The 26,835-nt window shown below is 36.5% G+C and overlaps 1 protein-coding gene across 1 annotated transcript; it reads left to right on the plus strand.

Annotated features, from left to right (window-relative positions):
* Positions 1-769: 769 nt before the first annotated feature.
* On the plus strand, positions 770-25,747 carry LOC132156077 (isocitrate dehydrogenase [NADP], mitochondrial). Its single transcript, XM_059564914.1, has 11 exons — positions 770-997; positions 17,475-17,566; positions 18,393-18,558; positions 18,748-18,908; positions 19,001-19,144; positions 20,615-20,751; positions 20,936-21,087; positions 21,392-21,504; positions 24,875-24,972; positions 25,126-25,218; positions 25,369-25,747. The coding sequence occupies exons 1-11, from the start codon at positions 886-888 to the stop codon at positions 25,451-25,453; spliced, it is 1,353 nt and encodes a 450-aa protein (XP_059420897.1). The 5' UTR covers positions 770-885; the 3' UTR covers positions 25,454-25,747.
* Positions 25,748-26,835: the final 1,088 nt, after the last annotated feature.

Consider the following 26,835-nt stretch of genomic DNA (forward strand, 5'->3'; position numbering starts at 1 on the left):
ACACTGTCTAATTTCAGCAAGTATTGAGTGTTAATAAATGTGTGTGTGTGTGTGTGTGTGTGTGTGTGTGTGTGTGTGTGTGTGTAATCTTAAATATCTTACTTTTTTAATTATATAGGCTACATATATAAATTGCATAACACAATATTTGATCTGAAACAGAACATAAAACGTATAAAAATATTTGTCAACAACACTATTATTTTATATAATTTAAAGGGATACAACAACTCAACTTTTAACGACTCAAGACAAACTTTTAGCACCTTGAAGTGGCCTGCAGTAGCTCTACGACGCATGCGCAGAATTCCATCCTTTCACCCAGTATGGTAACCCAACCCGTCTAAAATTAGCGGGGCTGCTCAGCAACCAGACAACGGAATGTGAAGAGGTTATCTGCCTGTTCTGTGTCGTTTAGATAGTCTGACTTATGCCAAAATCACTAATAAAACACCATCACTTTTTACAGGCTGATATTCAATGAAAGTAATTCTGAAATTTTAAGTATTTTTTTTTTATTTTGAGAATTTGAAATGGAGACATTTACCAAAAGTAAAAAAAAAAAAAAAACGGGAAATATCCCCTGTCGCCAGTGAAGGGTTAACTGAAAATGAAAGGGAACGTGCAAAATGTGCGTTATCAAAAGAAACCGGTTGGAACATCGATGTGTTGCTTATTGGAATGTGATTGGCCATTCACCGCATCGATGATTTTTAGTCCTTACCCCATGTAATGGTGACGTCGGCCCTAAAACGGAGGCGGAGAAGAGCTACATTTATTGCTGTGTGCTCCGATTCATTCGACCCTTCTTTCGACCGGAGTGAAGTCGGGAAGCAAGCTCTAGTGTTCTCGGCAAGAAAAAAACAAAAAAAAAACAAAAAAAACATGGCAGGTTACCTGAAGGTCCTCAGCTCTCTCACTAGGGCTGCCGCCACTCTTTCTAAAACCCCCGCCGTTCTTGCTCCAGCTTCTTGCCAGAGTTTGCAACAGAGGAACTGTGAGTTTTCCGCTTCCACGGTTGTCTATATATATGCCAATAAAGCTGCATTAAGCAATGCTTTAACACCGGTTAACACCTGATACGATGGGCTTTTACATTGAAATCTCCCTGCCACATGCTTGTATCGGAAAACGCAGGCTGCAGATTGTTGTGTTTCTTTCAGTTCGCCAACTTGCATATTTCCATCTCTTCTAGGTTTCAGTAGCGCCACAGCACAGCGTTATGTTCTCGGTGACGTTGTAAGCGCAGAGCGGGAATCACACGGTCGCGCTCCTTTGTTCGCGTATACAATGTCTTTAAAAAAAGGAGCAACATAAAACGGCATGATAGCTGCATTTAAACCACTGTGCTTGTGTTACGTTTCTTAAAGGCAAATCCTGTCTTATTAACATCATAGCACGTTCGAAAAATAAGAGTTATTTGAGTGTATTTTTAGCGTATGAATCCTCTGAATGGGTTGCACACAAGGATTGCGGACTTCTGAAACCATTCGCTTTGAAAATACTACTGCAAATGCAATTATAAACATGTAACTGAACCGCTTTGTGATGTGAAATGATTCGGTAACCAATTATATGAGTGTTCATGTGGGGTTTTGTCTGTGTTTTGCTTGTTCTGCGTTATGGAATCATTTCAAGGTCAGCCGGCCTGGTCGGACTCTTATTTTACTATTGATGAGTGCAGATCATGACAGTTAAGATTTAAATGACCAACAACCACGTTATCTGATTTATTAAACATGATATTTGTCTACGAAACTATAGCACTTCATTCGCCCTAGTTTTATATGCCCTACTTGTTATGGAGGCTGCATTGATTTAAATGGCCTGTTTGATGCAGCAACTGTACTAACGTTTGTACTCACTGATAGATTGTGGGTTATCTTCTGAAACATGTATCTTAGGGTGTCACTTTGAAGCGCGGGGTTTCTGAAAGGCAGTACCTCACGTACAGCTGTGAATGAAGTGGTGTCATGTCCTGACACTAGCTGCCCCCTGTGACAAGCAATCAGTTGTCATGGAGGATTGTCCAGATGTAGGTGGTTTACTTGGCATACACCAGCCCTCGGTGTCCTCCAGGTCACCTTTACTCTGATTGGGCTGGTTCTAATTAACACCAGGACTCATTCATCACATCCGAATGACTACATGTGATGACAGAACCAACCTTTTGCGCTTGAGGCATACCACATTAAAACATTCATATTACCAAGTTTATAAGAAGGCGTGAGACTTTGGCAATGAATGGTTGTGTTAGGATGCCTCGTTCCCTTAGGCATTTTGGGTGATTATGGGCCCTTCATTGAGTTTATAATATAAGCCTAGGTGAAGTGACAGCCACATTTTATGCGATGCATAGCAGTCTTGTTTCAAACATTCATTTCAGGATGGCTTTGCTGACATCAGTTCAGGCACATGCCAAGCATGGGCTACTTGCATGTTCTTTCTCATTAAAGTCACAAGGTTGGATTCGACTTTTGCCAAGAGGTTTTATGGGTTGTAAAGAGAGTCGAGAAGCCCACACTTCTCATTTATTAACATTTTTGACATTTTCTTAAAAATAACTTACTTTGATCTAGCCTGTTTTATTTACACTCTTAAAAAAATGCTGGGTAAATCCTTTTTTTGTTTGTTTATTTTTATTTTTTTTACCCAAATGCTGGGTTCAGCTTATTGGGTCATTTTATTGAGTTTTTTTTTTTTTTAAATCCAGGTGCTGGGTAGTTTTTTATTTAAATTTTTTTGTAACTCAGTACAAATGTCAATACAATTGATGAACCCCCTCATATACCTACCCAGCACAGGGACAGTGCAACCCCATTTTTTCAAGGTAGGGGAGTCGAAATTAATTGTTGCATTGATGCATTGTGATGTGGATGTAGACGATTCTGCATCGATGCAGTAATAGACCATAATCGATTATAGCCTATGACATCATTCGAATACGCGCTTGTCATGCAGGTATTAAAAATGCACTCTATTTTAAAATTGGAGCTTGGCTTTTTCCTTCTTATGTGTGTGCGCTAGAGACAAACGCGGCGGGCTTCATTGCACTGAATATGCACTGTGACACATGTGCGTAGGCCTATTGCTTGATAGTGTTTCCACTCGCAGCTATTTTAATCTTTTACTTTAGATATGCTTTAATTTCTGTCCTTTGGAATGCAGTACTATTCAATGCTTCCCATACATAGACTTTACTTGGGCATGGAAAAACATTTAGCTTTATTTTATCCTCATACTTTTTTTTTATACGGCCAAAATAATGCAAGCATCCACGATAGATTAACTAGAGGAAAATCTCCCCTCTACCTCGTTTTGAATCTGTTCTAGTGCTGGGTCATGCTTGAACGATTAGTTCATTTTGAACAAATTAATATGACACGGGAAGAACGAGTCGTCTCAGGGAGTGACATGTGCAATATTCTATAGGTTCTATACTGGAATTAGTCTAGTAGTTCACCTGTTTCAGTCGATGCAGTCTTGAGCAGGAAAGAGAATTGATTAGTTCATCTCACGATTCTTTGGGTTTTTCGAGTTGTTCCATCATGTGACAGACCCATAAGCAATTCCAATTCAGCCTTGAGCCGGAAACAGACTTAATAATAATAATAACCAACTTTTTATTACCTTTGTTACAACATTCAGTGTATGGAAAATAACCATCATGACAGAAATTCACACATTTATAAACTGTAAGAAGTAAAAAGCTACAATTTGAGAAACCGTGAGAGTAAATAATTTATAATGATGATGATGATAATAACTATGCATCCGTTTGTAAGTAAGCTTGTAAATTAATTTCTCTCCAATGCTGTCATTTGACAAAAGAACGAACGATAGGTTAAAGACTTTTATACAGTAATTTTATACATATTTTTTTATTAAACAATACAAACATTAAGGCAGTACACTTAAAATCATAAAGACAAAAAAAAAAAAAAAGAATATACACACAGATTTGTTGCCAGGATAACTCCTTTTGTACAGTTGTACAGTCGTTTTGCATGCGATTTATCGTGCAGCCCTACTTTTCTGTTTATTATAGCATTATAATTTTGTATTGTTTGTAGTGTGATCAACGTTTGCATAAGTACTAGTAGACATGTTAGGGAAGTAACACATTTTAATTATATTTGATCAAATGGACGAAATGACTCAAAAAAAAATTTGTTCATTTTGCTGAACGAAACTTAAAGGTCCGAGTCGGTAAAATGATCAGAACTTCCCATCACTAATTTGCTCGTTCTGTGTGTGCGAGAACTGTTTACTCCCGCTGACGTCCCCACTGCGCTGCACTGCAGAGACATGGCCGATATTTCATGGGTTAATGTGTGTTTTTTTTCTTTCTTTTTTTTCTGGGCATTATTGATATTTTGGCTACACAATTAATTGTATCACATTTAATTTCCACTTCATTCATAGTAAACTATTTCTGCCTGGAATGCTTCCCCACGGGAAGAAAAAAACTAAGAACATTATTTGACATTATTATACAATATAGATTTTACTAGTAAAATCTGTGACCCATTCACTGAGGGAGACTCTACCATTCAAATGCTGTAATTTTGCATAATTTACAATTAATACAATAATGCATAATATTATTATCTAACTAATTGTCATAGTAGCCTATGTAATTAAAATTAATTTCAATAAATTAAAATATTGTTAAAAATAACACATTTATTTGTGACATGTAGTAGAATATTTTTGTGCTGTGGGAAATGGGAGGATTTTCCATCCGGCTACCACTACAAGTATATTTCATACCTGTGAGAAGCACTGCGTATTAGATGCACCAAACTCACATACTGACAACTTTCACATGTGCTTTGCTTTTTTTTTTTTTTTGTCCTGAAGCTCACGGTAGCGGTTAAGTGCACTTGCATCTACTTTAATGATACAAAATTGATGTAAAACAGGCAGTTATGTTTTCAGAACAGGACAAAACATAATCTGATATGTGGAAATAGATCTGTGCGTGAATGCAGTCTATTAAAGCTGCCAGTGTCTATGATCTCATCAGTAATAATCAAGCGCACCGTAAACTCTAGTGTGAAGATGTGACTTGCCGTCACTTTGTTGTATTTTTCTGTCAATATAACATGAGTTCATTTAGAATTATTCAGTTTTTAAGAACAAGCACAAGATATGCCGCTCAGGGTTGCCAGGTCTTCTCAACAAAACCCACCCAATTGTTACACAAAACAAGCCCAGTCCCGTTTCGAAGGGGTTCCACTGGTAAAATTAGCCTTTTTAGGGGCTAAATATCATGTTATCAGGGGCGCTTAAACTCACGGACATGAAAAACAATCTGCGGCAACAGTGTTAAAGTAGCCCAATTCTGCGGGAAAATCACAGACTTTGCAACATTGATGCCGGTTTCTCCTGTAGTGGGCTGAGCTAATGCGCAAACGCAATCTCATTGGCTGGTGCTCATTTATTACCGTGCCTGTTTTGATTTCAGCAAATTAGTGTGAACGAATGCTGACAACGTGATTTAATATTCATGAAACTAGCAGCTCATTAATCCTTAGTGAGTTGTTTATTGTTAGTATAGTAGTAAAATTATTAGTAGTAATATATTTTATTAATAATTACTATTGTCTTTTTTTTTTTTTTACAGAAACCCTGAATGACCAACAATATCTTAAGCATCACACTAGTCCTTAGTTCAGTTAAAAGAACAAATATGCATCCATACATGGTTACCAAGTTTTAGTTCTAATTACTATAGTTCTATCATTAAATGGTGCTTAATTATCATAATATAATTCTTGATTGACTGATTAAGAAGCTAAGATTTAAAAAGCTGTGCCATTTTACAAAGATAAGCTGATTTGGTGGAATCATATATTCCAGGGATCCTCAAATCTGTACCACGAGATCCACTTTTCTGCAGAGTTTAGCTCTAACCGTAATCAAACACACCTGAGCATGGTAATAAATGTCTTCAGATCATTAAAAAAAATCACAGGTAGGTGAGTTTGATCAGGGTTGGAGCTAAACTCTGCAGCGCGTTGGCCCTACAGGGCAAGATATGAGGAACCCAGATATACACACGCATATATATATGTGTGTGTGTATGTATATGTGTGTATATATGTATGTGTGTGTAAACTAATGAATTTACTAGACAATGGCAATTTTATTGCCAAGGTGTGTAGAGGGTTGCTATGATTATCTGTACACTTCTGTTTCTTAAAGCCCTTCCAGATACTGAAAATGCTTTTTGTTTATCACTTATAATCCTCTTTTCCCACCTTTTATTATTTATATTTGCTTGTATGTTTTGAAACTATATTTACTTTTAATTCTTAACAATAATTAATTATATATTAATTAATATTAAGTAGTTAACATAATAATTTTAAAAAGTAGCCTGCTTATATAATTTAATAAAAATGCACAAAATAACTTTGATATAATGGTGATTCATTGTGATATTGAAATGAATAAAATCGTTGACAATCATAATCGAATTGAATCGTAAAACCAGTGCCGATTCACGCCCCTACTGCATGGTACGGCACGGTTCACTTTTGGTGGGGGTGGTGGGGGGTTCCACTGGGTACAGTACCTGGTACTTTTAGTACCTCGTCTGAGGTTCCAAGTGAACAGGCAGCGAAGGATTGAATGCAACTGTTTTGATTGAGCGCACCTATATTAACAACCGAAAAGTGGCTGTTTCGTTGTCTGCAAATTTATTTTTAGTAACTCCATAGCTCAGCATCTTCATAAAATCTATTCTAATTTAAGCCACTTTCTCTCTGGGTCACTCTGGAGCAACTTTTGTAGATCGTCAGTTGAAAAGATTATAAGAAAATTTGCCCAAATGATTTGTGAGGACTCCATTTGAACATACTCCCCTCATGGATTTTTTTTTAACTACTGACCTTCAAGTGTGGAGCACAAGTGTATGCTTATGTTTGCAAGTGTGTCTGAAAATCAGAGGGTCATGTGGGAGTGATTGCTTGCTATGTGATATGCTGACCACATGCTTTGTGTAGAGGCTTAGATACATGTGGGTTGACTTGCCTTTTCCTTTATTCCTTGTTAGCCTTCTACTCCTCTACTCATTGTGGATTTGGAATGATTTAAGTGTGTAAATGACACATTTTTAAATAAACTTTAAAGGTCTTTGCTGCACCGCCAGTTTACCTGGAGGTACAGCAATTAAATACTGTGGCTCAAGGAGCCATGGTGCAGAACATGTAACAAGACATTAAATATTTTTGACTAAATACTTAAACTCCTGCTAAAACGTTTTAAGGTCAGTATGTACAGTCATGGCCAAAAGTTTTGAGAATTACATAAATATTGGAAATTGGAAAAGTTGCTGCTTAAGTTTTTATAATAGCAATTTGCATATACTCCAGAATGTTATGAAGAGTGATCAGATGAATTGCATAGTCCTTCTTTGCCATGAAAATTAACTTTATCCCAAAAAAACCTTTCCACTGCATTTCATTGGTGTCATTAAAGGACCTGCTGAGATCATTTCAGTAATCGTCTTGTTAACTCAGGTGAGAATGTTATGAGCACAAGGCTGAAGATCATTATGTCAGGCTGATTGGGTTAGAATGGGAGACTTGACATGTTAAAAGGAGGGTGATGCTTGAAATCATTGTTCTTCCATTGTTAACCATGGTGACCTGCAAAGAAACGCGTGCAGCCATCATTGCGTTGCATAAAAATGGCTTCACAGGCAAGGATATTGTGGCTACTAAGATTGCACCTAAATCAACACTTTATAGGATCATCAAGAACTTCAAGGAAAGAGGTTCAATTCTTGTAAAGAAGGCTTCAGGGTGTCTAAGAAAGTCCAGCAAGCACCAGGATCGTCTCCTAAAGAGGATTCAGCTGCGGGATCGGAGTGCCACCAGTGCAGAGCTTGCTCAGGAATGGCAGCAGGCAGGTGTGAGCGCATCTGCACGCACAGTGAGGCCAAGACTTTGGAAGATAGCCTGGTGTCAAGAAGGGCAGCAAAGAAGCCATTTCTCTCCAAAAAAACATCAGTGACAGATTGATCTTCTGCAGAAAGTAAAGTGAATGGACTGCTGAGGACTGGGGCAAAGTCATATTCTCAGATGAAGCCCCTTTCCGATTGTTTGGGGCATCTGGAAAAAAAAAAAGTGAGAACTAAGTGGGTCGGGGGCCAGAATGTTGAAATTTTGGGTCCATGGCCTGGAAACTCCCCAGATCTTAATCCCATTGAGAACTTGTGGTCAATCCTCAAGAGGCGGGTGGACAAACAAAAACCCACTAATTCTGACAAACTCCAAGAAGTGATTATGAAAAAATGGGTTGCTATCAGTCAGGATTTGGCCCAGAAGTTGATTGAGAGCATGCCCAGTCGAATTGCAGAGGTCCTGAAAAAGAAGGGCCAACACTGCAAATACTGACTCTTTGCATAAATGTCATGTAAATGTCATGCAAAAACAATTGTCGATAAAAGCCTTTGAAACGTATGAAGTGCTTGTAATTATATTTCAGTACATCACAGAAACAACTGAAACAAAGATCTAAAAGCAGTTTAGCAGCAAACTTTTTGAAAACGAATATTTATGTAATTCTCAAAACTTTTGGCCACGGCTGTATGTATGTTTATTTTTATTTATTTATTTGAAAACAAATTTGTCAAAATGATCAAAAGTGAGAGTAAAGACATTTATGATATTGTGAAATACTTCTGTTTCAAATAAATGCTGTTTTTTTTTTAGTTTTTTTTTTACTTTGTTTACCTAAAGTTCCTGAAAAAATTTATAACATATCTACAAAAATATAAAGCAGCACAACTGCTTCAACATCGATAATAGTAAGAAATGTTTCTTGGGCACCAAATCAGCATATTAGAATGAATTGTGAAGGATCATGTGACACTGTGAAAACTGGAGTAATGATGCTGAAAATTCAGCTTTGCAACCACAGCAATAAATTTATAATGGAAACAGAAAAAAAATTGTCGGACCTATGCTCCAAAAATACAAAAATGTATTAAGAGACTATCACACAGGTGTCATTTCCAGCATGCAGGCTCTTCATCAGACTAACAAATTTAAATTAAGTTAAGCATTATTGCATTTAAAGTAAATGGTAGTTTAAAAGGTACTATTTGTGTTTAAATGGGTTTCGAAAAAGTTCTGAAAATAGGTCATATGGCACCAGCTGGGTTCTTGTGCACTGCCAGAGTATCATCCATTGTACAGTAGTGTAGGAGTAAAGTGGCAGTGTGCTATTTTATTCTCGCATTCAATAGCCAATAAGAATAACCCAAGGCCATTGAATTGTAGATCACATGACCTTGTTCAGCATTCTTAGCAGATTCTCTATTTCCCATGGGATGAGATTTCAGAGAAATATTAGAGGAAACATAAGCTATCTGCAGTGGTGGTGATATCTTAGCTTTGCTGAAAATACTCTCATGTATCTTTTATATAAGGCTCTTGCATTAGTATGTGTTGCATAAAACATGTCTTCATACGTCATGCTGCAATTCAACTTGATTAAAATGTTCACAGGGTTTGAACTTTGACTTGATGGACATGACCTGTGGCTGCTGAAATAGATTGAAGATGTAGTTTATGAAGTGCACTGTAAAAAATGTACTGTAGAATTTACAGGATTTAACTGGCAAAAAAGCTGCCAATAAAATCCTGTAAAAATGATGTTAATTGCTGTAAAATGGATTACAGGACATTACTGCAAAGCAAATTACAGTTAATTGCTGTATGTGAAATACAGTAGTTTGCAGTATTTTTACAGTAACATTGAATTTTACTAGTAGTTTATTTTACAGCAATATTTTGTAAATTCACTAAAGTACAGTATTTACCTGGCAAAAAAGTTGCCAATAAAGTCCTGTAAATATATTTTACAGCATTTTTTTGTAATTTCATTAAATTACAGTATTTAACTGGCAACAAAAGTTGCCAATAAAATCCTGTAAATACCCCTGAATACAATATGATGTTGTAATAATTTAACAATAAAAGTGCTTTAAATAATAATTTTAACAGTAAACTATACAATACTGATATAAATGCATTATCATGAGCTCTATCTTAATACATTTACAAATGAATAAAAACCAAGTCAATGATGTTGCAAATAAGTATTTATTAAAACTGGCAGAAAGACATTGCAAGGCTTTTACTGGTAAAATAAAATTTTCAGTCTTTCAACAGTTAAATCTTATCATAAAAATAGCATAGCGTCACAAATAACTGTTTAAAAAAAGCCATAATTAGAGTAGAACATTAACTTTCTATAAAAATGAAGGTCAATCAACAGAATTTGTATAATTTTGGTAAAAAAAATGTTTTAAAGAAAAGGAACAATAACATTAAATCACAAATTTTAATTTTAATTGTTTGAGCTTATGTTCTATTAAATTAAGAATATTCCTGCAAAAGACAATTTAATAAATACATACTGAAAGTCCATCAACTTTCTGAGATGAGCACACACATGAGGGTTGTCCCTCTTCTCTGAGACTTTTCCACTTGTTTTGCCTCTATGTGTCTGTCTTGTATCCAGTGAGTGTTGTGATTCCAAGAAAACATCTGCACATAAACACAAGCAAAAGCATCAGGATAAAGTTATGTATCAAATGAAACTAGCTCAATAAAATAAATGTCAAAATGCCACTTATACAATACAATCAGCATTTACCAGTACTTAAAAGGTTACTCCACCCCAAAATGAAAATCTTGCCATTAATCACTTACCTCCATGTCGTTCCATCCAAACCCGTAAAGCTTCGTTCGTCTTCGGAACACAATTTAAGAAATTCTGGATGCAACCGGGAAGATTGTGACTGTCCCATAGACTCTCCAGTAAATACCACTGTCAAGGCCCAGACAAAGTATGAAAGACATCATCAGAATAGTCCATCAGTGGTTCAACCGTAACGTTATGAAGCGACGACAATACTTTTAGTATGCAAAGAAAACTAAAATAAGGATTTATTCAACAATTAGTCTCCTCTGCATCAGTGTAGTGCCATTTTTGGAGAGTATCTGTTGGACACACACTACATAGCCTGTTCTGTGTCAGCTGGGTCACATGGACACGCTTTCTATGTTTATTTACGCTTTGATTTGAACGAAAACAGCGTATCCGTGTGGTGCGGCTGACCTAATAAAAAATAACGACTTTGTTGAATAAAGTTGTTCTTTTTGTTTTCTTTGCATACAAAAAGTATTCTTGTAGCTTTGTAAAATTACAGTTGAACCACTGATGGCAGATGGACTATTCTGACAATTCTTTTCATACTTTTCTGGGCTTAGACATTGTTAATTGTTTGGCAGTCAGTGGGACAGACGCAAGCCTCCCTGTTCTCATCTGAAATATCTTAAATTGTGTTCCGAAGACGAACATAGCTTTTACGGGTTTGGAACGACATTAACAGTTAACAGTGATGAATGACTACATTTTCATTATGTGGTGGAGTAACCCTTTAAATAAGTAACCTTTTTCGCAAATGAAATTACTTAAGTAAAACTTGTTACCTTTTGAAAAAAATAATGTGTGCAAAAGATGCCTGCTCCCGGGACGCACAATGTTGAGGTATGAATTCACAACCATCTGACCCTTAAATAGTCAAAAGCCAATGGGTGGACCTGAAATGAATAAATATAAGCAATAATGTAACCTACAATGCAGTATTTCAATATAAAATGTAATCTAAATTACAAGTTTATCAAATTATTTAAATAATTAATACATTAAAATCAGCCTCAGAGTCTTGAAGCATCTAACATTTCTCCACATCAGCACCTACAAGACATAAAGAAAATAATCTTGTGATTTCTTTAAAGCATTATGTACTGTAAATGAGACCAAAATTAACACCCAAAAAGGCATATATTTTAGAATAAACAAACTATTATAAATTATATAATTTATAATACAAATTGTAATATTACATTGTAGAACTGTACCACCAATCAAATTAAATAATTAACAGTGCAAAATTACAACTGTGTAATGACATGAAATTTGAAAATACAATTAATAAATGTTGGAAAAATGCAATGCTATTTATTAAACCTGAAATTAATCCGCCATTAGGTGGCAGTTAATAACTTAATCAGAGAATCAACTGAGTCATTCATTGAACCGATCCGTTCAAAAAGATGAATCATTTAGCTAAAGTTTGGAGAGTTTTGATTTGAGAATGAGCAAAATAGTTTTGCTTTGATCGTTGTTTGGAACTATATTCGTTGGTGATATACAACAACAGTTAATATTGTGTCTAAAAAAGTAAGTAACTTGTTAACTAATTGTTTATTGAACTATGTATTTGCAATCGTGATACTCAGCAAAACAGCTCACTTGTGATGCTTCTTATATCTTATGTTATGAATAAACTCAACAGTTGAACATTTACCTCATGTATTTTCTGTGAGTTTGTGTGCGGTTAAGCTTGTTTTGATGTTGAATGAAAGGTTAATATAATCAGAATCAGTCTCGCGTTTCGATGCTTCCTCTGGCTTTTTTCTTTTCTTTTTTTTTTTTTTTTACATCAGGCTAACTTGTCCATTCGGGCATATAAAGATGTCTTTCACTTATTATAGTAGCGTCGAGTCAATATGGGATAGTTGAACGAATGAAATTTCAAATTTTGCTGTTTGTCAGTTATTTCGATAAATAGTAGTTGCTATGACAATCGTTCGCATTGGGCTTTATTTTAAGTTAGGTAAACACTACTTTTAAATGCTCTCAATAAGAAAATTGTACTTCCAAAAATCGAACATTTGGCGTAACTATGCTATGATAGCAATTCCCAGTTTACTGCACATAAGTTACCAAGGCCACTTGTCTAAATGTCAGGATAGGAGTCTATTGTGACATGAAATCGCTTATACATTAACTTAAGAAATATATCCTTTTATATTTATTTAAGTATAATAAAGTGAACTTACCAGGAATTATGAATAAAGCCTCTTATCTTCAATCGTTCTCGGGCTGCTCCAGTCGGCTGGGTTTCAGAATGATGTGCGCGCAATCCCATAATGGCACACTACAGTAAGTTAGTGTAAAAAGCAGGAACTATAGTGACAACACCTGCTTCTTGTAAATGAATTATAGTTGACGTGGAAATATACTGTTAACAACTGTAAAACCTTATTTGACCCATAATGCATTGCGAATTACAGCTGCATCTTGTAAAATGTTTATACAGTAAAATTCTGTAAAATTTTGCTGTAGAAACTACAGCAATTTTTTACAGTGTGTTACATCAGTGGTGTATGGAAAATTTGTTACCTACAGTGCTTATAAATGTGATTATGCCAAGTTTTATTGACGGCATCTTTAACTGTTTTTGACCGCTTTGCTGGCTCTTTAGATGCAGTGGCTCTCTAGGAGCAGGATTTTGGCAAGTGTAACAAAGTCACTTGATTTCCTCCATGCCCCTCCCCGTCCTTCCTCTTCTTTGGCCCCACTTGAGAAAAGGGGAGAGGGAGATGACCTCTACTTGCTTGCTTGTTTTAGTGGAAAGCAGTGGCATAACAAAAGTGTTTGAAACACTAAAGATGACATTCAATACATGATATTGCTACATATTGGTTCTTTTAGCAGCAAGCCGGAGTGGGTGGTATTAGGGATGGGCGTTTTCTGCAAATATCACATTCGACTATTTGAGCTCACAAAAAACGAATATTCGAATATTCGTTTATTTAAATTAAGTTTAATGAGACAGACGTTATTTTTCAGCAACATTTATTGTTTCCGTCATTTTTAACAAGCTTACACACAATAAGCTTGAACATTACACATCGTGTTTTGTAGCTGAAAACCTTTAACAATGCGTGCAAACAAACAAAAGTACAGATTAAAAGCCAAAAAAAAAGTGAACAAAGAAAAAACGTAAAGCAGCCTGCAGCAATTAGGCTATTGTAGAACGTAGCCTACACTTTGAAACTTTTAAACTCTCAGCAAATCTTTTTTTGCATTTTTTTTCTATTGTTATACATGTTCTTGTTAAGAAATACGGCATGTAAACATGATCGGGGAGAAAACGCGCTCTGACGGCGCTGATCCACTTGTCCGACACGACTGTCGCGTGGTGTCGCGACGCCTCCCCACATTTGTACGTTGATGGGCGTTCCTCTGTTTGCCGCTATGGGCGTGGTTTAACCCTAACCATCCTAATGTTACCTGCTATCATAAATACTACTAGCATATGAACCCGTTTCTGCAGATGTACATATGCTGTCTGCTATGAATCAATTAACATTTTATTTAACACAATACAAACTCATAAAACCCACCAGGGACTCCAACGACCTCTGCCACCCTTCTCCATGCGGAACTGCGTAGCTCGTTGTCCCTATATGACAATAAAGTCGGATCATATAAATTAGGGAATCCTGCGACAGCCACAATCAGTTTCTCCTCCATTTTGTACTCTGGAACTAATATAAAGTTTCCCCGCATTTTTGAAGTAGGATGTGACCTGCGAAGAGACTTCCCTCCGTCTCCATATGCTCTACTTCTATTGGATAGACGCGCCGCGTTTGACGGACTTCATTTGCATAAAGATGGGCATCGGCCAGCTTTTTGACGCGCAGCACTTTTTCAAATGAAGCGCCGCCTTCCCGGAATGCTTTGCAGGTGCGACAAAGTCGCGTGACGTCACCCATAGGAATATAGTGGAGCGCGGCGCGACAGAAGTGTCGCACGGACAAGTGGATCAGCGCCGTGACGGCACAGACGTTGGCGGGACTCACAAATAACGGTGTGCTAAGTGAATAAGTTTTGTGAAGCGCTTCGTGTTTTCGTTTCACCACTGAATGGGATCCTCATCTGGTGGATGAAGCAAGAACTGTTCCCACTCGTCTCGGCTGGACTCTCTGTAATCATCGCTGAAGAACTGGCTCAACCTTTTCCGACGAGTGGGCATTGCCGGATCCTCTTCATCGTTGGTGACGGCAGCTGCATCCGCACCACTCGCATCAAGGAAAATGTTCTGATAATGTTCAAAAAAAGTTTATTTTTCTTACTTCTCTCATGTTTTCATCGAGAAATCTGAGATGTTTGTGCCGAGGGTCTAGGGCAGACGCGAGAAGAGGAGTTTTCACTGCATTCTCCAAGTTAGCGGTGTTTATGCGTTGCTTGAGAGATGCCGCAACAATGTTCTTGAATTTGGTCACTTTCTGTGATTCTCCACGGCATATTTGAAGTACTGTAGAAGACCGCAGTTCTTAGGGGCCCTTCAAATGTCGTGTCTTTTGCGCGCTCAAGTTCATTATTTCCAATGTAGGCGCGCGGTACATGCGCTCATAATGGAAGCGACGCGGTCCACACCGCATCGAGTTAAAAACATCTCAACTTTTCAGAATGCCGCAAGGTTAGTGAAGTGAAGTGACATTCAGCCAAGTATAGTGACCCATACTCAGAATTTGTGCTCTGCATTTAACCCATCCGAAATGCACACACACACAGAGCAGTGAACACACACACACACTGTGAGCACACACCCGGAGCAGTGGGCAGCCATTTATGCTGTGGCGCCCGGGGAGCAGTTGGGGGTTCGATGCCTTGCTCAAGGGCACCTAAGTCGTGGTATTGAAGGTGGAGTGAGAACTGTACATGCACTCCCCCACCTACAATTCCTGCCGGCCCGGGACTCGAACTCACAACCTTTCGATTGGGAGTCCGACTCTCTAACCATTAGGCCACGTTATGTGACAAGAACTAAACATTCAGCTTCATCCTTTCCCGTAACAATGTTGAAAGCTCAGCCAAGATGAAGGAACAGCTGATCATACTGTAGCTGTATATGGATTGCCATTTTGAAAAAAATTTTGTAGCAGAGCTACTGAAAGCGATTTTTTTTTTTTTTTGTGTGCTGCAAATCCATTTATCCTTTGCTGAAATTTCTGCGTCTTCATGGAGAGAGCGCGTCATTGTTGCTTAGCAACGGCAGACGCCTCAGGAGCGCTTCTGCCCGAGCACTTTGGAAAGAAGGAGAAAGCGGCGCGCATAGCGTTTTCCACGCGTTTTAGGCGCGATATGTGAACGGCCCCTTATTCATTAATTAATTATTTTTTTAATTGTCTTTCTATCAGATGTTTAGATTATTAGCCATTATTAGGAATTGCAGTTCTTCAATGATTATTGCAAGTTACTTCAATGGATTTAAGAAAAGGTTTATGCTCATATTGTCCAAAACTTTGTCTAGGGTGTTTTTGAAGTTTAAAGGGTCCTACATATGTGAAATAACCATGGTCTAATGACTTTATTTTTTGTAACACTTGAGTTGAGATGAGTTGTACTGTCAAGTTCTAACAGGAAGTAACAAAACCACAGTGCAAACTGTGAATATAAATATCAAGAAATTGTATAGTTCATAAGTAGGTCAACAGCTGATTCAAAAGCTTGGTGTTTTATTTTGAATTTTTTTAGAGAAGTCTCATGCTCACGGAGTCTGTATTTATTTGATGGAAAAAAGCAATTAAACTATGATGTTGTGAAATATTATTTACATTTAAAATAGCTTTACTATTTAAATATATTATATAAATCAATGTATCCCTGTGATGGCAAAAAAAAAAAGAAAAGAAAAAAAACATTTAGCAGCCATTACTTCAGTTTCTCATGATCCTTCATATATCAATCTAAAGTGCTGATTTGGTGCTCAATTTATTTTATTTCATTGTTTCTGTTAAAAACAGTTGTGATGCTTACTATTTTGTGGAAATGGTGATACATTTTTTAGAATTCTATGATGAATAAAAGTTCAAAAGAACAGCATTTATTTAAAATTGAAAATGTTTGTGACAATGTCACTTTTGATCTATCTAATGCAACCTTGGTGAGGTAAGAGCTCAAAATCTTACTGACATCAATCAAACCTTTGAACGGTAGTGTATGATGTGGTAAGAGATGATAATCTTAAGAATTGCCTCGTATTACAAAATTGGTTTAGATTATAGAGAGCAGTGTAACATACACTGTAATTTCACTGTTTTATGTATACCTATGACCATCCACAGTGTTAACAAGATGATGCAGATGCATGCAACATTTCTTTTTTTTATGAAAGACAATTTTAGAGTGTATAGACCCATATAGCATTTGTACATTCAACACAGATAGATGGCTGCGGTGGTATAGAGCAGGTGTTGATTTTTATATATCTATGATGTGATGAATTATACATGGGTGTAGTTTATACACAAGCTCTTCCATCCATAATACAGAGATTATCAGCATAAAAGTTGTCAGTGTCTGCATAAAATTACATTTTAGTGGTGGTGACCTCATGACTGTTTCTTGGGCAACCAGAACGTGGAATGCCTACAAGCAAACACTCTGTAGTCACTGGGGCTTTATATGTCTTTATTATCCTCCTCCTTGAGGAACCACTTATTTCCGGTTGTCTCATGAGTGGGAAGAAAGAGTCCCTTAAAGAAAAGAAAAATCGGCTCATGGAAAGATGTTTTTGTTTTATTTGACAGATGCCGATAAACGAATCAAGGTGTCGAAGCCAGTGGTGGAGATGGATGGAGATGAGATGACCAGGATCATCTGGGAGTTCATCAAAGAGAAGGTGCTTAAATGCCAAGTGTGTGAGTGAGTGAGAGAAATGGGGGGGTGGGAAGCAGTGTCTGTCTGGTTTATTTTTAAAATGGTGACACACACACACACACACACACACACACATACAGACGGACAGACAGAAACAGAATGCTGGAGGGAAAGGTGTAGAGGCCAAAGGAAAGAGAGAAACAGGAGAGTGAGAAGCCTAGACGGGCACAGACAGAACGAAAATGGGGTTAGACAAGAGTAGAAAGACAAAAGGAGATGGAAATTGGAAAGGGAATGTGACAGCGTCTCTTGGCAGAATTAAACCGATGAGGATGGAGCTGGAGGAGTGATTGGCATGTTACGCAGATCTCCTTTTTAAAAAGACAGTGTGGTAGGCTTACTGGGAGAGTGTTTACACGTGAAGACTAGGAGATTACGGCTGCATCACGCAGAGGCAGGGCCAGTGTTGAGGTCATTATCACTGCCTGGACGTCTGCCTCCCTGAGAGAAATGGCAGATGGTGACGTTACACGAGCTGAAATTATTCTGGCAATTCTGTGGAGTATCAGAATGGGCTTATTATTTATAGCCAGGAAAACAATGATAGAAATCCCAAGATTATTATAACTGGTGTTTCGGCTCAATCAGAGTTTAAATGATCACACGTAGAGTCATTTATTGGGGAAGTGTAACATTTCTGCATCATTAAACTGAATATTAAGATGGGATAGGAGCAAGTAGAAAAATTACATCACCCTTTTAGGATAAAATAAAATTACCAAATGACTTTCTTAACTGTATTTAATCTGTGTTGTTTGACTCTGTTTACACAAAATTGTTGTGTGCAGCTCATTCTGACCAATGTGGATGTGGAGCTGAAGTACTTTGACCTGGGTCTTCCTTACCGTGACCAGACTGATGACCAAGTCACAATCGACTCTGCATTAGCTACCCAAAAATACAATGTTGCTGTGAAATGCGCCACCATTACTCCTGATGAAGCTAGGGTCGAAGGTACGGCACACCTCAGAAACACTTTGTGTTGATATTTGCTCTAATGATATATTGATATATATATATATATATATATCGTCCATGCTGTACAGTTTACCCATTTCGAAGTAATCAACATTAGCTGATAATTCATATTTTGACAACCTTAAATGCATTATGTAAATCTTTGTCATCATTTACACTTGATAGAGTTCAAGCTGAAAAACATGTGGAAGAGCCCTAATGGAACAATAAGGAACATTCTGGGTGGCACTGTCTTCCGTGAGCCAATCATTTGCAAGAACATTCCCAGACTTGTTCCTGGCTGGACACAGCCCATCACCATTGGCAGACATGCCCACGGTGACCAGGTCTGCTCTCTTGGATAATCTGGGTGTTTTTTTATTTTTCCCCCAATGTGTTCTTATTCCTGCTGAATTGCAATCCTCTTGTTTCTTTACAGTACAAAGCAACAGACTTTGTTGTGAGCCAACCAGGCAAATTCAAATTAGTCTTCTCTCCAGCCGATGGAAGCAAAGCCAAAGAGTGGGAGGTGTTCGATTTCCCTGGTGGTGGCTGTGGAATGGGAATGTACAACACTGACGAGGTCGGTGCACATATGCATAGAATTAATTTTTTTTAACACTGAGTATCAAGACATAAGCAATCATATAAAATAACTATTTTCTTATAATTGGTATTCAAGTATTAAAAGCATATATCTAAAGTTAAATAACACGCATCCACAACAGTGTTCAAAATGTTGGGGTCAGTCTATTTTTTTTTTTTTTTTCAGATTATTATTTTGTTTTAGCATGGAAGAATTTAAATGATCAGAAGTAACAGTGAGGACATTGTTCCATTTCAAATAAATGCTCTTCTTTTGAAATTTGTTCATTAAAATTTTTTTTATATATATATATATATATATATATATATATATATATATATATATATATATATATATATATATATATATATATATATATGCAGCACTTAAACTGTTTTCAACATTGTAAGAAATTCTTATTTTGCACCAATTCCGCATGTTAGAATTTCAGAAGGATCATGTGACACGGAAGACTGGAGTCTGAAGACTTCTGAAAATGTAGTATGTTGTAAAAGGAATAATTTTCAAAATATTAAAAATAATATGGTTATTTTACTTTGAAATTGAAACATTTAAAGTTGTTACACAATATTACTTTATCAAATAAAAGCGGTCTGTGAACATAAGAGACTTTTTTCAAATTAAAGTAATAAACTTATTAACTTTTGAATGGCAGTGTGTATGAAATAATTTACACAAAAATGAAGTTCATTTTTGAACTACTTGATCGGTTAGAAATAATTTTTTGTGAATTCAAAAGTAAGTTGATTTAAAATCCACTAATCACAAAAGACTTATAAAGACAGAAATTAATCTGTTAAAGGTTGTGGGACCTCTTGACTTTTGCACTTCCTGTATTACAGTATCCAGCAGTGTTAGTGTTCACCTCATTAAAAAAAAAATGAATTCCAATACCTATTGGGACCTTCTTAATTTTAACTGAAATAAATAAATAAATTGGCAAATGGTTAATATGAATTTGAAAAATGTCTCGTGTATTCCAAGTTTGTATAATTAGGGCCTTTTGACTCAAATTTTGTTATGTTCTGCACTTACACCTCTGGATGGATGAAGTCTAGATAAAAGATGACCTCCCACAGCTCATGTACATGCAGTGAAGCCTGATGTCCTGAAGTCTTTGTAGTCAGAGAATGCTCTGTTTTGCTTTACAACAGATGATGTGTCTGCCTTCAGGCTGCTCCAGAGGTGTCGCTGCTAGTGGGCTTTTTTCCCCCTCAAAAGAGATTTGACTGAATGAAGTGTCTGTTCATTGTAGGCTGCAAATTGATAGTGCTGAAATTCATTTTTTACACCATTTCCACTTCACATTTGAAGTGAGTGATTTTTGCTCACCCTTCGGAACTATACAGCCAGCGTTTCCGAATCCTAGTTGAATTCCCCATTGTGAAAGTGGAACATCTTTTTTTCCCCGCTTGTGACATTCTGTCTTTCGTTTCTTTCTAACAGTCCATCACTGGCTTCGCTCACAGCTGCTTCCAGTATGCCATTCAGAAGAAATGGCCTCTCTACATGAGCACTAAGAACACCATCCTGAAGGCTTACGACGGCAGATTCAAGGACGTATTCCAGGAAATCTTTGAGAAGTGAGAGGAATACGATTTATCGGTGTCTTTTATTTACGCACTTCCACCGTATGAGCTTGTGTTGTGTAATTATGAGATTAGTGCTTTGAGATGCTGTCAAAGCGGTGACATGTGAAACTATACTTTTCTTCTAAAGCAGTTTCAATGCAATATACTGAACTGTCTTTTTTGTATTCCATGATAGAAACTACAAGTCAGAGTTTGACAAGCTGAAGATCTGGTATGAGCACAGGCTTATCGATGACATGGTGGCTCAGGTGCTGAAGTCATCAGGCGCCTTTGTGTGGGCCTGCAAGAACTACGATGGAGATGTACAGTCTGACATCCTTGCTCAGGGTAAATAACAGAAAAATGTCTATTAAAAAAAAAGAAAAGTCAGCCTTATTTTATTGTTTTATCATATTGCACCCAATTACAACATGAGCTATTTTAGTAGTTTTTGGTTTTAGCACTTCAAGTCATAGATTAAGTCATGATCATACTCTAGACTATTTATGGTCTAAACAAATACGATTATGTAAACAGCAAAGTGAAATATCATGGTACTGATTTTTAAATGCAAATAGTGCACGTAAAGTATAAAGGAGGATATTTGAAATCATTTAATACCTGGTTAAAGGATGTCGAATATTGTCTGCAGGTTTCGGTTCTCTGGGGCTGATGACCTCCGTGCTGGTGTGTCCTGATGGAAAGACCATTGAGGCCGAGGCCGCTCACGGCACAGTAACCAGGCATTATCGTGAGCACCAGAAGGTTTTTGTTTGTTTTTGTATTTTATTATTTTGCTATGTATCATAAACCACCTACAAACGTAGATTTGATACATAAAATTTAAAATAGTAACAAACAAAAAAAAGAAAGAAAAACATTAAACTGAAAATGAAGTAAAGCAACCGGGAGGTTCCTCAACTGGATTTTTAGATGCATTATGCCATCTTGTGGTGATAGGAAAGAATTACAGCCTTTGATCATTGTTCTTTTTTTAAGAGCAGGTGCCCCTTAATTAGGCCCAATCCCAATTCTATTTTATACCCATTCCCCTTGTCCCTTGAAACAGAGTGTCAAGGGGTAGGGGAGAAAATATTCCCCTAAGGATTGGGACACCACTACCATGACGTCACACGCCATCATTTGTCATCTAGCTCTTACAATACACACATATACTGATGTGCTGTTGTACATTAAAGCCTTTAATTATCATTCTGTATTAATGCGCTGCTTACTGACACACACACACACACACACATATCGGAAATTGCGCAGCTCACACATCCAGGAGAAAATAAACTTGTCAACGCAGCCCCACGACTTTTATTAAATACAGTTTAAATTATAAGGATTCAATCTCTATTTTTAAGTAAACTCGCTCTAAAAAGATAAACGCACAGACGCGAATACATGAAACTTCCATCTCTCTCTCTCTCTCTCTCTCTCTCTCTCTCTCTCTCTCTCTCTCTCTCTCTCTCTCTCTCCCTGAAATACACAATATTTGAGAAAATGGTTTAGCGATTTCTAATTATTGGGGGGATAAGTCTACGGCAGTTATCGCCCTGATCAGACATATGCTGTGGCACTATCATGCGGTCTGTAATGATAATGACGTTAGCAAATATAAGTGATTTTTTGCAAAGATTTCTTTGAGTAACATGACCATTAATATGAACTCACAATTGAATGTAACATAAAACAAATAATTACTTTTCGTTAAAATCTTTATGCCAAAAAAGCTTACATGTATGTCTCTTTTTGTTCGCTGTAGCGTTTGAAGTGTGGTCCCGAAAAATCTTCGTTTGAAGGGCTATCTGGCCCTTCCCCTTACCCCTTCCCCTCCAACCAAAAGAGAATCGAGACACCCCTACCCCTTCACGTGAACGCGCGAAACGGAGGGGTAGGGGGAAGGGGAAGGGCTAAGGGGTAGAATTGGGATAGGGCCTTAATATAGGTCTAAAAAGCACTAGTTATTGTTGCTTTATTTCAGAATTTTACTTTATTAATTCTAAATATTGGATGTTTTGGTTAATTACAAAATTCTTCAATCCTTCAAATCCTTGCAGTCCCCAAGGATATTAAGCAGCACAAATGTTTTCAACGTTGATAATATTAAGAAATGTTTCTTGAGTGTGTATATAAAAATAATAAAAAACATTATAAACAGAAATTTTTTTTTTTTTTTTACTTCAGAAATCATCATATGCTAGTTTGATGCTCAAGAAACATTTCTTAATATTATCAGTGTTGAAAACAGTTGTGCTGCTTAATATCCTTGGGGACTGAAAGGATTTGAAGGATTGAAGGATTTTGTAATTAATCAAATTAACTCTAGCTCCTCTAATATTTTTGTATTCTGTCTTTTTTTTTATTATAGAGTTAACAAAAGCAAAAAAAGGCATGTAACACTAGCTTGCTCTATTTTTTTTCCTATTATTTTTTTTATTTTATATGATTTTAAAAAACCTTGCTACGTGTACTGCATTAAGCGTACTGCACTAAGCATTAAGAGACTTGTTATAGCACTTGAATATAATTGCTCTTTTGTTGATTTAGATTTTTTTTTTATTTTAATAAGGGACAAAGCACATTAATAATACATAAATATGTAAAATGTGCCAGATTAAGCCAACACTGGCTAATTTTCGTCCGTTGTCCCTTTTGGCAGGTTGATGTTAAGGACAGGGAAAAAATATAAACAAAGAATATTTATACACCAAATTAAAAACAAGGAGAAAATAGTCAAGCAGGAGAAAAAAATAAACTATGGACTATGGAAACACAAAATTACAGACTACAATACCATATCCATAAATCACAACAAATTATCACAAATTTGATGGGTCAATAACCATATTTTCAGCTTTTTCGAGAAACCACAGTGTCCTGTTAACTGTTTTAATTATTTCAACTCTACTGGGAGTCTATTCCACTCATGTGTTCCTCTAAAAGCAAAAGATAATTGACCAAAGGTAGTTTTTCTTAATGGCACGTTACAATCACCTCTAATACCAGCATGTGTACATCGTCCTGTTATCTGATCTATGTTATCCTTAAAAACAGGTGGAGCAAAACCATTTAAGATCTTAAAAATAAGTTCCAAATCAGCAAACTGACTCATGTTCGCAACTTAAAATAGAAAATTTAGTTATTATGATACAATGGTGAAAACTATTTAGATGTAAACATGAGTTGATAAGCCATTGTGCAACTTGATTCATAGTTTGTCAATTTTTGTGGAGCCTGTTGGTGACTTTTTGCATGTACATGCAAAACAACATCATCCGCATACATCTGACAGAAGACATCTGGAGGACATACATTTGTTAAATAATTTACATAAATACTAAACAATAATGGACCTAAAATAGAACCTTGTGGAACTCCAATGTTATAATCCCTGTAATCTAATGTCGCATTTTTAACCTGTACACATTGTTTTTTATTTTCTAAATGAGATAACCACATAATGGCCTCAGTTGAAAAATTTAAACTGAATAACCGAGGAAGTAAAATCTCATGATTTACAGTTTCAAAAGCTTTTCTAAAATCCAGGAATACAGCACCAGCTAGATCTCCTATATCCATCAAGGTTTTAACATAAAACAATTTGTCGTTTCTGTAGAATATTTATTTCTAATTCATTTAATTCTCCATAATGTGTATGTTTACTTGCTTTTACCTTGCTTTTATTGTATTTTATTTTTCTACTTTGTACAGAACTTTGGCCAACAAAGGTTGAATTTAAATGTGCTTTAGAAATAAAATTGAATTGAATTAAAACCAAATTGCATAGGGTGAAGGTAAAAGGCACTATTTTCATCGTCCTCATTTGTAAGTCACTTTGGATAAAAGCGTCGGCTAAATGACTAAATGTAAATGTAATTATTATCGTTTTATAATGTACTATAATTCTAATATTTTGTAATTAATAAAACGTATTAAGTGTTAATATACAAAAAGCAGGGTATTAGATATGTTTTTATTCAGTAAATTGGTGCAAATCCCAGTTTTAATTATGCATATGAAATGTCTGCAATGTGGGGCCTGAACGTGCTGCCAAAAATTATAATAATGAATCATAATTTTTTTTTTATCAGAATTATCATAGTTGATTTTTGTCTTTATTACACAGGGAAGGCCAACTAGCACTAACCCAATTGCAAGTATCTTTGCTTGGACCAGGGGACTGGAACACCGTGGCAAACTTGATGGAAACCCAGACCTGATCAAGTAAGCTCATTTATTACTGCCAATCATCTGTAATGTTTAATTGGCATAGTGTGGGTGTAAGGGAAGTTTTATTTTCAATGTAGCAGCATTCCTGTCATATTGGTAATGTTTAAACCGAAGTGTAACTGTTAATGGTTGTCCATTGTTGTGCAGGTTCTCTCAGACTCTAGAGCGGGTGTGCGTTGAGACTGTGGAGAGCGGAGTGATGACCAAGGATCTGGCTGGCTGCATTCACGGTCTCGCCAAGTAAGTCAGCATATTACTCAGAGCATATAAAAAATGAACCAAGTGTAATGTCTTTGACCTCCATTAAAGGACTAGCCCTAGATCAGTTGTTGCGTTTTTCTCTAGCTAATGTCTCTGATGTCATTAACATTTGTCTTTGTGTGACCACAGCTGTAAGCTGAACGAGCATTACGTCAACACCACAGACTTCCTGGATGCCATCAAGACGAACCTGGACAAGGCTCTGGGCAAATGAAGGTCAACGGGCCGGGACACTGTGGAGAGTGTCTGTCTTTTTGTACCTCATTTTTAACGTAAAGGTCATGAATTCAACATAACATGTGAAGGGAGGAGTATTAAAACATAGTGATGTTCCTAGCTTTTTTGTTAGACAATCCTACTGATGAGTGATCCCATCTCTTCCCGTACCTCCAGGGGTCTATTTTTGTAAACTGAAGTACTGTGTGGCAGATACTGTATAAAAACACAGGAGAAAAAGGAAGTTCAAGCGTCACGTGAGAAACCCTCTAATAAATCTCTGCCACCTGGATCCCTGCTCTTGTGTGATTCATCACAGTATACACACACACACTCCACACGTTTAAAGGTAAATAAATTTATTAATTTATAATCATGTCCATAGCACAACGTTTAACATTTATCAACATCATATTCACATCAGTGTGCAACAAAAGAATTAAAAGCTTATACAAAACTAAAAATCCTGCCTAGCTTAGAGCTAACTGCCCAAAATGCAAGGACACAACCAGTTAAAACAATAAAAATGCACCAAATCTTATGTTACACATTAAAATGAGTTGCCTAGCTAGATAGAGAACACATGGTGAATTTCCCCAATCATTCTCTGCTGGGTCTCAAGCCCTGTCACATCGGCCGACTGTCATTCATCACTCCTGAGCTCTGCACAGGAATGATGGATGAGACACTCTCTTGCACACACAAGGGCAGTTAATATTTTTATCCAGTGTTTTTAGGGCATCCTTGTCAAAATTCAACCAGTATTGGTGACTTTGTGGAATATGCAGTGCACGTTACAAGGTTTTAATGTCCAAAGAGATTAAAATGGATGTTAAATTGGATGAGGTTTGGAAGGTCATTTAAGCCACACCAAAAAACTGATGCTAGAAGATTACCACATTTTAAAAATGAAATTAATTTAGCCCACATGGTTAGCTAGTACGTAGTACACCAAAGAATAAACTGCAAGCTAATAAGACATTTCTGATATTTATGAATATGAAATATTTAATTTTTATTTTTTGGCTGATGCATGGCTCTGTAAAATATTGAATGCTTTAAAGGGACAAATCTTACTTTGTATTATTACATTCATCAAACTAAAGATGGAAAAAATACGTAATTTAGATAGCAGATTCTTGTATTTTAGAGAAAATGGACCAAACAATGCTCTTGGGTAAATAATGCAATTACACTCAAATTGAACTAAACCCATGACTTAGCTTCTATAATTTTTAACTTGAAATAAAGTCCGTTCATCTGGAGCACTGGCAATGTATTTACACTAATGAATGCCAAGAACATTGAGCAATAAATACTATTTGCAATAATGTAAAAACAAAAAATATCCAGAAGGCCATACAGTGATCAAATGCCATG

Source organism: Carassius carassius, chromosome 13 (genome assembly GCF_963082965.1).
Source record: "Carassius carassius chromosome 13, fCarCar2.1, whole genome shotgun sequence".
Classification (NCBI taxonomy): Eukaryota; Metazoa; Chordata; class Actinopteri; order Cypriniformes; family Cyprinidae; genus Carassius; species Carassius carassius.